The sequence below is a fragment of the Cucumis melo genome, chromosome 5, assembly GCF_025177605.1.
Source record: "Cucumis melo cultivar AY chromosome 5, USDA_Cmelo_AY_1.0, whole genome shotgun sequence".
NCBI lineage: Eukaryota > Viridiplantae > Streptophyta > Magnoliopsida > Cucurbitales > Cucurbitaceae > Cucumis > Cucumis melo.
In genome coordinates this window covers 2,163,712-2,177,193 of record NC_066861.1, presented here as the reverse complement: position 1 = coordinate 2,177,193, position 13,482 = coordinate 2,163,712, and the positions used below count along the sequence as shown (strand labels likewise).

The 13,482-nt window shown below is 32.1% G+C and overlaps 2 protein-coding genes across 4 annotated transcripts; one reads left to right on the top strand and one right to left on the bottom strand.

The window, feature by feature from the left end:
* Positions 1 to 6,966: 6,966 nt before the first annotated feature.
* LOC103491391 (transcription factor PAR2-like) lies at positions 6,967 to 7,819 on the top strand. The gene has a single exon (XM_008451315.3). The coding sequence runs from the start codon at positions 7,115 to 7,117 to the stop codon at positions 7,493 to 7,495; it is 381 nt and encodes a 126-aa protein (XP_008449537.2). The 5' UTR covers positions 6,967 to 7,114; the 3' UTR covers positions 7,496 to 7,819.
* A 712-nt stretch (positions 7,820 to 8,531) lies between these two features.
* LOC103491392 (mitogen-activated protein kinase 20) lies at positions 8,532 to 13,034 on the bottom strand. 3 transcript variants are annotated; one of them, XM_008451317.3, is made up of 11 exons: positions 12,410 to 13,021; positions 11,516 to 11,924; positions 11,107 to 11,234; positions 10,941 to 11,000; positions 10,462 to 10,611; positions 10,205 to 10,360; positions 9,787 to 9,998; positions 9,581 to 9,682; positions 9,338 to 9,477; positions 8,985 to 9,245; positions 8,532 to 8,904 (listed from the first exon to the last, which is right to left on the bottom strand). In XM_008451317.3, exons 1-11 carry the CDS (start codon positions 12,431 to 12,433, stop codon positions 8,888 to 8,890), a joined length of 1,659 nt encoding a protein of 552 aa, XP_008449539.1. In that variant the 5' UTR covers positions 12,434 to 13,021; the 3' UTR covers positions 8,532 to 8,887. The 3 variants fall into 3 exon arrangements, with proteins under 3 accessions (XP_008449539.1, XP_008449538.1, XP_008449540.1); XM_008451316.3 differs by having other exon boundaries at positions 8,532 to 9,245; positions 12,410 to 13,034; XM_008451318.3 differs by having other exon boundaries at positions 8,532 to 9,240; positions 12,410 to 13,024.
* Positions 13,035 to 13,482: the final 448 nt, after the last annotated feature.

Sequence of the window (13,482 nt, the reverse complement as noted above, 5' to 3'; positions counted from 1 at the left end):
TAATGAAAATTTATCATTGGTACGATTTTTGGCTCAATAGATTAAATCCATCGTTAATTTAACTTCAAGATAACGCTTTACAACAATAGCGAATCTAGAAATATTTGTTGGGGAAAGGGGGTGAACAACTATATATAATGTTTTTTTAAAAAATGTGACTGTCACACTTCTACACACTTTTGTTTCCATTTTTTCTTCGAGTTTCAAAATTTTACAACCTTAAGCTTTTTTTCACTATGTATACCCTTTTGATCGTTAGATTAGCGTTAATTAATTAATTATAAACATTAACATAATTATAATTAACTATTTTTTATAATTCTTCATTGGTATCAAAATTAATTATAACATTTTTTCATCATAGTTATTTTGAATTAGTTAAATGAATGTTAGCGTCAAAGTCCAATGTGAGCATTAGATGTGTGGGTAAAAGTCTAAGATACTAAAACCTAAAAACCAAATGAAAACTAGGTTCAAAATTAAAAGTGCAATATTTTGAAATAACCTAATCGACCAATCTAAAAAAAAATCTTATAAAGAAATGTAACACAGTATCCATTCATCTATCAAAGTCAAAGGTATTTTTCTTGTTTGAAGATGAAAACTTTATAATTTTTATTTCTAGACTCTGTTTGTTTTCTTTTAAAATATCTCTCTCTATAATTCTACAAAAGTATTTACAATAAATAAAAATACATATATATTAAAATCTCTTAGATAAATCCAATAAGAACAAGAGCTAAAAAGATCAGTTTGAAACTTATTTGACAATGATATGAAAATTAAAAAAATAAAAGTTACGTAATTAATAAAATGTTATTGTTGAGGACTGAGATCAAAAACTTTTTTCTAAAATTTAAAAAGAAAAGACAGATGGAGAAATTGCACCGTTCGTTCTAAATAACGAACTTTGTGGAACTAGAGAAACTATATTACAAATTTGCATGCAATAATTACCAACCTAAGACATATTTATTTATTTTATATTTAAAATTTAATAAAATTTCTATTTTATTTATGCATGGCAATACTCCACGATATCAGTTCAAATTCATGCTTCCCGCAATCGAGGAAAAGAAAAAAGAAAAGCTTGTCTCCAGCTCTGCACCAATCTACTCACCCTCTCCTTTAATTTACTAAGATCATGCCCTCTACAACAAGTAAATATGGAAGGAAGACCCAAATCTGGACAAAAAATTTCAACAGCAGGCACTCCCGAAATACTACTAATACAGTAACACTCAATCCAAAGGAAAATTAGGAGAGAAACACCAAGTTGATTTATTAAAATTCACAAACTGTTCTGAGGCAAGTTGGCAAGCATGTGAAGTCCTCTTAATAAACCCAAATTCTAAAGTAGATGCACGACATATATAACAATAGACTATCCAACGGACTAGTTCTCAAACCCGAAACATGCATAATTAACCATTCAATTGAGCAATAGCAGATAAAGCACGAGACAAACCCTAAGCACAAATAAATCAATCAATAAGGGAAAAGGATCATTGGCATAAACCACGCACAAGAAGCGAATGATGTGATTCTGTGGAACATCATTGATTAGCAAAAGCAAAAGAAGCGATGAAGATATAGTCCATAATTAACATGATCCAACGCGTAGTGAAACTCTTAATATATTCACCGAAACACCATTAAATACAGTTATATGCTTTGCTCATATCCACTTTCAAAGCTATATAAGCATCCCTCCCATATATTTAACGATGTAATAAATGCAACCACTAGAGAATGCACCTTTGGAATTAATAATAATGATTGTGTTATCTGAAATTGCCAGCTCTAGAACAAAAGTTGATTGCGATTCAGATTATGAACTGATGTAGAATATGCTTCATACAATTCACAATTACTTTCAAAAAAATTTCATACACACCACATTACAAAAGATAATAGACCTATGATAATCTAACACCACACATGGAGAATGCACCTTCGGAATCATAGCAATATCAGTAGTGTTCCACACACGCTCATATTTGCATCAGTTTAAGACATCTAAGCATTCCTTTACGGTTTTATAACCAAGCGCCTCCCAATACCATCAAATGAATTCAGTATTTTACATTTTTAACACACTTTTACATATTATTAAAATTAATTTTAGATTATTAAAACAATTTGAAATAGATAGTTCCTATTATTGTCAGCTTGAAACATATTTTTTTTAATCATTTTAAAATTAAATTTGATAGTACTAAAAGAAAATAATAATAATATATAAAAAAAAAGTAGTTTTGTGTTGTTATTTTGACATTTACTTTTGGTTTGATTTGGTGTTGGGGTTTGGTTTCCTAATGGAAGGGCAGGAAGAGAGACAGCTTCAGAATAGAAAGAATGGTGGGAGAAAGTGAAAATGGGATATGGATTTTCAGTTTGGGTTTGGCAGTCAGCGACGACATGTCGACCAAGAAGAGGTTAAACACTGCGACAATTCCTGAACTCGAATCATCCAATCGAATTGGATTTATAATTAATTGGGTGCGGGTGGGAACATAAATGCATTGCATGTGTACCACTGCCCATCATCATTCAATTCTTCCCCTTACTACTTTGCCCCTTCATACACGCATCCATCCATAACAAAATTAAATCAAATGTAAATTCCGATCAATTTGATCTCAGTTCAACTTATATGTCTTTATTTCTATCTAATGACAAAAAGTTTCGGATTCAATTCTCTTATCCCTAAATTATACTTAATAAAACTTTTTCTAAAGAAAATAGGTTTAATTGTATAATTACATTTAAATTTATATAATTTAATAAAATTTTATACGTTTGAATCAATATGCAAATATTAATTTATATTTCTAAATTTTAATTATTATAATTATTTAAATCTTAAATTTTTTATTATATCAATCACATCTTCATCTAGATTTTGTTCAATCAATGGAATGGGAATCTTATATTTTAAAATTTTTATAATTTCATTAATTTAAAGTATTTATTACTATTTTTGTAAAATTATCGATATATTGATTGTTAAAATATATGTAAACTTTTTCAAATATAAATTTTACAAAATGAATGATTAGAATAAATTTGACGATATTTTTTCGAAGAAAGTTTTTCAATGATGCATTTGTTGAAGTTTGAGAGTTTGGTTGATACATTTAAGCGTATAAATGGATACACATCGAGATGCAAATTTAAAATTATAGAAATTGGTTTTTTTTTTTCCGCGCGGCAACCGACGGCGTTGCTTTGGCTAAAACCCCTATGGGTTTGATAATGTGTTGCCCAATCATTCGTACAACAACCGGAAAAAAAAGGTTTCCAATCTTTTATTATTATTATCATCATTATTTTGAGAGGGAAATTGATGACTTGTAAAAAGTTTACAATAATATTGTATATTTCAAAATCATTAGTGATCTGTCGGTTTTAATTCTTTTAAGAAATGGATAAAAGCTGTAAAAACATATGTGGATTTTGTTCAAGATTTCGGACCAAAATTCAAACTAGTATAGAATTACTTTAAACTTTTTTATGACTGAGCATTTGAAGAACATGTGTTAATTTCCAAAGACAGTTTTATATACATAAGGTAGAGGTTGTAAAAGAATGTTGAAGTTATGCAGATTGTGAATCATTGTACAAATCTTGGAGATGGTATGCTACAAGTTTCTTTACGTTATGAGTTGTCGTTCATGTTTTTGCAAGCTATCAAAACATCTAACTACAATTTGTCACAAATGTTTAGACTCTTCTTTCTTTCTGCTTTTCGTGATTAAAAATTAAAAATGTTGTTAAGATTAATTAGTTTTCTTTGTTTGTGTGTGTGTGAAAGGAGTGGTGTGAGTGAACATTAGGCAGTGAAGATAAAGAATAATGTTGCCAATGGGAATGGGACATTTTCTTTTCCTTTATAATCAAAAGGGATTTGATAGTTTTTGAGGACCTGCGGCAAAAAAAGAGAAACATGTTGCACTAAAATAGTAAAGTGAAAGGGTAAAAGTTGAATCCAAAGTTTGGTAGCCAAAAAGTTTTATATAATTATTCCACTCTTTTAAGCAAATAAATTTGCTGATAAAAGAGAAAATAAATCCTAAACTCGAGTCAATCATGTGTGTGTGTGTATATATATATATTTGTTTAGGAAGATTAGTTTGACAACTAAAGTTTTAGTCTTCTGTTTTTTTTTTATAATTTTATCTTTTTAATGTGATTTTTTTAAGCAACATTTCAAATTCCAAGTCAATTTTAAAAATTAAAACACTTTTTGAAAATGAAAAAAAAAATAAATTAAAAACTTCAAAGTAAGAATAATATTCATCAACTTAACTTCTAATATTCTGGAAATACATTTTTTAGTTTACTCACTATTAAAAAAACGTAAGAATAAGCATTGAAAAAAAACCTCCAAAAGATCTTAAATTAATACTCTACACTACATATGAAGTCCAAAAGACAGTTATTTTCCTTATAATTTACATTCCTCTTCTTTTTCTCAACAGGGTGGATCTATTTATATTCAATTTTTTTAAAAAAAGAAAAAAAGAAAAAAGAGCATTCATTACTAAAAAGGATAAATGGATCATTTTGAAAACGAAATGATTAATTGAAAGGTAAAATTTCAAAGGGGACAAAAACAACAAAAATGATGGGTTGATGAAAATATTTTCAAGATCAGAAATAATAATCGCACAACATCTCCAATTATAAGGGTGGTTTGACTTAAGGTTAAATGTATAAAAATAATAGTGATGAAAAAAATGAAAAAAAGAAATTGGGTACTAAGAATGAGTACGGAAGGTGGGTGGGGGGATGTGTAAAAAAATTAATGGAAAAGGTTAAAAAAGAAAAAGAGAAAAAAAAAGGTGGGAAGCAAGAAAAGACATAAGGTGGGTGTGATCACATGGAGCCCCATATGCCCAACACAAACTAAATCTCTCTCCCAATCCCAATGACCAAATACCCCTTCCTTTCTCTTGGTTTCCTTCTCGGAAGCATCACCACCACCTCCATATCTTAACCATCTTTTTAACTCTTCCTTTTTTTCACACCCTTTTCTCATAATTTTCAGCTCACTTTTCCATTCCATTTAATTTAAGTAGAAAGAATTAATAAATAGATAAAAGAAAATCACAAAACTTTTTGGGATAAAATCAAATTGAAAATTAAAAAGAAATAATAATAATAATAATAATGAGAGAGAGAGAGAGAGAGAGAGAGAGAGAGAGAGATTGTGTTAGTTTTGATGAATATGGGGGAATTAAGATAAAATTAAAAGAGAGAATTTGGGATGGGGGGCTCAAGGGTGGTGGTGGGGGCTAGTGATTAAAGCCACGTGGCGATCATGCGAAGGCTAGTGATATAGATCATAGGATGAAGAGAGTGGGGAGGCACATGGGGGTGGTGTTTGCTTCAAGAAAATCATGTGATCACATGTGCTTTCTCTCTCTTCTTTTCCTGGGCCCATTTCTCTTTTATCTCTCCCTCTCTCTCTAACATCTAATTACGTATTATCTCCACGCTCCTCACTTCGCGCGTTCCTTCCTCTTTCTTTTATATTTATTACAACATCCTTATTACCTTTTTTTTCCTCATAAATTACTCACTATATTAGAATTTAATTCCTATCCATTTAAATTTTACAAAATTCCATCTGAATGACAATAAAATTTATATAATATAAAAAAAAAATCTACAAATATAATTTTTTTATATTATAAATATGATAAGTAATTAGATATATTATAACGTTATCGAATCTTAATTTTGTTATCAATTTTAAAAATATAAAAATATAAACTCTATTAGTATAAAATTATTTGCTATTTTTTTGCAAAAGTCTCTTAAATTTTAATACAAATTATAAATTAAATTTATAATTTAACTTTAGTAAGTTTATTTCATTGATAATTAACCTAAATGTGCTATCACTTGTATTAAACAAACATTGAAGAAAATGTAAAATTTGGTACTTGAAAATTTAGACCTCGACATTTATTTGGCTTTTGGCCCTTAGAATTATTGTTGGTTTTCGTACTTCTTATTTAATTTGGTTTTCGTTTTTCTCTGTAAAGGGTTCGAAATTAATGAAATTATAAAAATAAGGAAGAAAACAATAACGTTTATAAATTTAATTTCACATGCCATGAATTAAATCATCAACAAGTGAGGCTTTTAAGATAAAATAGGAGAAATAATATGATATTAAACCTAATTATAGTCCAATGGACATTTAGCTTTGATTCTTTTTTTTTTTCTCCTTTTTATGTTTAGTATGGTATGTACTTAGTGAGTTTGATGTTTAACCAGAACAAAGTAGAGTAAAAAATTATAAAACTAATCTTATTTATCCGCTAAAACTTAGTTGACAATAAATTATTACTAATTTATCCATGAGTATAATTTATATTTAAATTTAGTTAAATTATAAATTTAATCGAGAAAGTTAGAGCTTTAACAAAATCTCAATCTTTATAAATAGTCTTTAAAAACAAGACTATTTTCAGAGACTAAAATTATAATAATAAATCATATAATCTAAATCTATCTGTTAAAAATTATAGGATCCTAAAAATTCATAGAATTATTTTTATAATATTATGTAATTTACATTTAAAAACATAATTTGAATCAGAAAATAATTTTTAAAAGCAGAATTTGAATAATTTGTTAAATAGTCAATAAATCTAAATGTATAAAAAAGAACACGAATTCTCTATCATACAAAAACCAATATTTATAAAGAATTTGTAAATATAGTTGGATGGGAAGCACTCACAGTTTGAAAATGGAATCTAAATTTCAATTTTTTTATGGCGTGGTGTGATTGTTAAATTTGCAAATGAGAGGGAATAAAAGGGGGGATTTGGATTCCAGGTAATATGCATCCGATCAGGGGGAAGAAAAGCTCAGTCGCGCATGGCGGCGTTTGAAAATCAAACATAAAATCCAAAACCAGAGAAATTGAGAGAAACCCAAAAATGGTGGGCCACAGCTTCGTTGGCATTGACATTTTCAGAGCTCAAACAATAATTTAACTCCCTCCTCCTTCCCCCCCTTATTCGTACCCATTCACACGCCTCCCTTTTCTCTCTCTCTCTCTCTCTCTCACACACACACACTACTCTCCGCCATGGACAAACCTCAATTTCAAACACTCAAATCAACCACCACTTCTCGCCAAAAAACCCTAATCCTCAACGCATTGCACAAATCCTCTCTCCATCGCCGCCGCAGCCGGAGACGAGTGCCAACCTCCCGCATTATTGCCGACAAGATTCACCGAAACCATCCTGTTTTCACTTACGAAGAAGCTGATGACAAGGAAGCCGTCGAACGCAAGATTCGTGCCTTGCAGAGCATCGTTCCAGGAGGAGAATCGCTTGGAGTCGACAAGCTGTTTGAACAGACGGCGGAGTATATAATGAATTTGCAGCATCAAGTGAAGGCCATGAGAGCTCTCTCGAGCTTTTTCGAGAGCTTGGAGAAGGAGAAATCTGAATGCGGAGGTTGAAGAAGATGAGTTCTACTTCTGATTTTGAATTTTTTTTCTTTCTTTTTTTGATTTGGTTTATTATTAATTATCATTTTTTTTCCTCTTTTTCATGTGAGAAAAAAGATGGATGAAGCGTTTGATTCTCAGTGGCTCCATCTTTTTCTCTGTTAGTTGGGAGCAGGATTTCGAATCCTTTTTCCTGTTAATGATCATCATCTTCTTCTATACTCTTTGCTAGTAAATCTGTGTAGCTTTTTAATGGATAGCAAATCAAAATGGACATGGATAGTAATAACAGATTGGAGTGAGAGAGTTCGACAATGTGTTTATGCTCCTGTTTCATTCATTGCTTCGCCGTTCCTATTACCCAAAATTTTCGTTGATAGTTGAAGATAAATTAACGATATTTTTGTTTTCTTTTTCTTTTTTATACATACAAAGGTGGATTTGAAAAATAATTCCAAATCTAGATTACCTCATGATTTACGCCTAAACTGTTGGATAAATCATTGTTTTAGAAATAATTTACTATCTATCTATTGGTAAATCATTTTCATAAACTGTTGGTTCACTTTATATATTTATATATTGCGTTATCCAGCTAAGATATTGACTCAGGAGTCTCTTCCTTTTTTTTTGAATTTTGTTTCCTATTTTAGGTAATTATATTATTGCTTTCCATTACTTTTTCGGACAATTAGTAATCTTTTATTATAACAAATATTAACCTTAATGAAAAGTTAAACTTCGATGTTTTTCTTCAAAAAAGGAATGAAAACAGAACATTAATTCCAATCAAAACTGTATTAACAATCCTTAACAAGAATCCCACTATCACTCAAAATATAACTTTTAAAATGACTTTAAAACACTTTTTTTTTTTTAAATCGTGAATTCAAAATCGACTCTAAAATTGATGTGATAGTGGGCCCATCTTTTTACTGTTTTAAGCCATCATTCAATAAGCTTAGCTTCCTCTTCAATGGCCAATTTGGTGATAGTGAGTTTCAAAATCTGAAACATACAGCTCAGTAATGTAACCAAAATCAGTCAGTTGAAAAAGGTTATAAAGAGATACAATAAATGAACTTTCATATTTCTTCTTCTATAATACAAAACTCTAGTGCAAATAATGGCCAAGGTTGAAAGCTGAAGCAATCAGAAGTATGGATGGAATGAGCATCACTACATTGACAAAAAGTTTCAGGCAACTTCAAGTTGTCAAACATAGGTCTCTTTTATAGTCCATCCGAACAAACTCATCTAAAACCCTTTTTCAAAAATCCGCCACGAATTAGACTTCTGAATGGTTTGATCAAATTGCTTCTCTAACACATTCTGGTCATGCTATACTCGACCACGCCAGTGTTTCGATGGGTAGTGGTAGTTGCAGCAGCAACAGCTCCAGCATCATATTGGGCGCTTACCTGCAAATGTGCAGCACGGTCATTGTTTCCCATCTTGGGCATGCCTACACGTGCCATAAAGAAAGAATTTGAGAAAGCACCAGAAGCAGCAGCTGTATCTCCGGCTAATTTGGCAGCCATTCCACATTGAGGGGATTGTTTGCATTGCATGGACGTGTCCTGCTCAGCCCCAGTTGCTGATCTTTCTTCATTTTGGCCGCAAGATTGCTGGTAATAATATGTTGGATGGATAGCATGAGAAGGGAGGGCACTTCTAATTAACATTCGTGGGTCGTAAGCATCTTTAATGGTACTTCCACTGTCATATGGCATGACCGGGCCTGAGATTCTTCCAGGCTTGGCTAAACAAAGAAACAAAGTTAGAATAGGTGGACTTAAATGTAAGTTAAGCAGACGGGCTGTTAGAAAGGATGGTACGCAGAAAAAACCTCACCTTGAGCAGCAGCAATCCTCTGTGCTGCTGAATCTTTGTAAAGCTGACTGCCGAACGGACCTGATGGCGCATATCGGTCTTTAAAGGAAACAATATTTGATGTTACTTTTGGTGGAATGGTATTTGACTGTACTGAAGACCTGGTAGAACCAACAGATTGAAAATATAATTATCATCATTATTGGAGATTCACTCAATGACAGATCATGTTTGAAGCCATGAGCAACTAGGAGTGTTGTGTACCTAGGAAGAGATGCATGTTTTCTTTCTAGAGGATAAACTGGTCCACTTTTCCCTCCATTATCTTCAAGATGAGCAAATTGCTTTTTGAACTGATCTAGTGCACTGGACAAGTAGAAACATGGACCAGAAGATAAGAGTCAGGAACATCCACTTAATCAATCAAATTCATCATTCGGAAATTTAAAACAGAGAAGGTATTTAAGAACCTAGGATAAAGAAAATTTGATCTCTCGGTTCCATTTAAGTAGTCTTTCAGCAATTGAGGATGGTATTCGAGTATCTCGAGGAATATCAACTCGCGAATGTCATCCTTTGTGACTTTTCTCCTCTCAAATTCAAACTCCACCTTTGAGATTGGCTGGCAAGAAGGTTCCCTCTCAACTTTAGCCAGCCCCTTAAAGTAAGGATCTGCCAATGCCTGAAGAAAAATGGTTTTCAACTTGATGTTCACAAGTGATTGACTTAAATTTTGAAGTGCTTGGAAGAACAACAAATTTATGGATTTGCTATGTATCATGCATACTATAATTGAGTTGATAAACCAAAACTAGATAAATAAGAGTAAACAAACATAACAAAGGTAACAAGGAAATAATGTTGCCAATCAAGCATATAGCAGCAGACCTCTTCGGCAGTAGGTCGATCCTTTGGATCAAATGCAAGTAACCGTTGTAGCAATTGTAGGGCTAGGGGATCAGCATTTGGGAACTTCTGAGAAAAGGATATTGGCTGCTTCTTCCTCATACTAGTCAAGTACCTCCTGGCCTTTTCATTTCTTACCTAAGGAAACAAATTTGAAAGTGGTAAAGAAAATTATCTCAAAATATTCAAGAGATCAAAACTTCTCCACAACTATATATACATACTAAAATGCCACTTACCCGAGAAATGGTATCTAATGAAGGCGTTCCAAGGAGATCTGTCATCAAATCAAGCTGATGAACAATATTTTTACCAGGAAAAAGTGGTTTCCCGGTCAGTACTTCAGCAAATATGCAGCCAATACTCCAAATGTCAATGGCGGGAGTATACTATATCCAGACAAAAAGTAGAAATTAGACACAGATGAAAAATATCAATCACAAAATGAGGAACGTCATTATTATATATAAAGATGATTAGAAGTGTCGAGAAACTAATGCCATTATTTATAGAGGAATTTGAAACCTAACTAAACAAATAAAACAATTAAACCCAAAGTCTCACTACATCAGAGAGTGTGAATCAATTACTTATATCTCGACAACAGGGTTACAACTAAACCTCTATTTATTTCATATGAAGCTAGCTACGCGCTAGCAAAGTTAAGATTGTAAAAATGGTATGTAGAGCATGTTCAAGAAATGTCATCAAAACAAACCTTAGAGAAGAAAGAACCACATAGCTCTGGAGCCCTATACCATCTAGTAGCAACATAGTCCTGCAAGTACCATCACATCAAACGCTATCAGCTTTGCTCTTGCTACATATACATCCAGAAATTCTATTGTATCGAACATGAACATATAGTATATTGACTGGCCTACCGTCCAAAATATTGTTGTCGGGGTGTCACTGAAAGCAACTCTTGCCAATCCAAAATCACATATTTTAAGTTTGCAATTTGCATTTGCCAATATATTCTTTGGTTTTAAATCCCGATGGTAGACATTTGCTGCAGTAATGTAGATCAAAATCAGGTAGTTCACACATTATATCCAAATCGTACCATACTTACTCCACAAAATATGCTTCCACTAAGAACATTATAAGAAGAATATGAAAAAAGAAAAAGGGTAATTGAAGGTAGCTTCATATGAAATATGAGAAACGCAAAACACTCCGTCCAGCCAAAAGGAGAGTGGGCCAAAAAGTAACAATGATTACAAGAGCAACCCAGCTCCCCCAAAAGTTTATATTCAGGTAAAGTATTGGTGCAATGAAGTATCCAAACACCTGTGTGAATATATTTCAGTGCACGTAGTAGCTGGTAGAGGAAAAATTGATAGTGCTCTTTTGTTAAATCATCATTGGCCTTGATGACTTGATGCAAATCTGATTCCATCAACTCAAACACAACAAAAATATCTTTGAACCCCCTACGAGAAGGTGGTAACATAATGTGCTTAATTTCAACAATATCGGGATGGCGTAGAAGCCTCAGGAGCTTTATCTCACGAAGAATCCGGGCAGCATCAGATACATGTTCAAAAATATCATGTATCTTCTTTATTGCCACTTTTTCATTGGTGAGAGTGTCAACAGCTGAACAAACCACACCATAACTCCCCTTTCCAATAACTTCGCGGACTTTGAATCTGTTGGCATCGCCATATTCAGAGAAAAAGTCCAATTCTGCAGAATTCTGCCACAAGAAAACCCATCTACGTTAAGATACATGTTTACTGCAGATACATACAGGAAAAAGAACCCCCCAACTGCCAGGAGAGTTAAAAATTTGATTGAATTTTTTCCAGTGGAAATTGGTAACGGTATGGGATTCAGTACAATCAAGATTAATGATGAAGAAATGACATCTTAAATAGAAATATGACCATCAAGATGAATTTTACACAAGAGTATTTTAGAGGCATACAAATGACAACTGCAGCTGCAAACTAATCAAAACCCAACATATCAAGTCTTATAAAGTCCAATTTTCGATTCAGTTTAACGTCAAAAAAATTCACAAACTTCCACCAATATGCTTATTATATTGAAGGCATTTGACATAAATTTGCATCAGATAGGAAAAGTCTCATATAACTATTAGGAGGTAAAGAAAACAAAAATCTAAGGTATTAGAGAAGGTTCTGAATAAGATAATAAGTATGAGAGATACAGCTTCACCTTCTTACGGTGATCGGTCTGCATTTCCTTAAAACTCTAAAACCCAGTTTGGAAAAGAGTGAAGACGAAATCTGAAATCCAGTTCAGAAGAGAAAATAGAAAAGTTGAATTGTTAATTGACTAAAAGAAGACTCAACCACATTTGCCCCATCTACCCCTGCTCCGGATCACAAACCCACAATCCCTCCTTATGCTCCTTCCCGAATCCTCCACGGAACATAATAAAATTACCCAAATCAAATCCCTCATACACTTCACTACCTGAAATCCCAAAACCTGAACCAAAAACTCAATCACCAAAACAGAACAACCAACACCACCAGCTACCATAAAGTAACCAGAATCAGATCGAGGATAGAGACTTTTTGCATTCCTACTCGATGAATGGCCGTAAACCCAATTGGTAGAGGATGAAGAAGGAGATTGAAAAGAGGGGAAGAACAAAATCGGAGATCTACCAGGGAAAGGGAAAGGGAAAGGGGAAGGGGAAGAAGAAAAGAGGAAAGTTTGAGGAGAAGAAGGAAGGAGCGGCGAAGGCTTGAGAGTGGATATATAAAGTATAAGATAATTTGAAGTGAAAAAGTAGAAATCTAGGAGACCCTCTTGCTTCCTTTTGCTTTTTCAATCCTTTTTTCTTTCTATGGGCATCTCTTTCCTCTTTTAGGTTTAAATATTATTATGTATTATTCTCACTTTTATTTTCTTATGTGTTTGACACTTTTATTCAAAGTTTGATATTTCTACTATTAATTAGCTAATTTTCAATAAATTTTGAAATGAATCCTCAAATTATGATGTTTTATTTATTTATTTATTTATTTATTTAGCAGATATTTATTATTGAAAATAATTACTTTTTAAAGATAGTATCATTTTTAAAATTTATTTTAAACATTTTATTTATCGAACGAAGAGTTTAAATAAAAATGATATTTTGAAAATATTTTAGATCTCGGTATTTATTGTTTTCTTTTATGAATATTTCCTTGATAAATTGTTTTTATATATTTACACCATTTTTTGTTTGATTAAACGAAAATTTAGTAATATACACTTTTTTTTCTTTTTTGCAA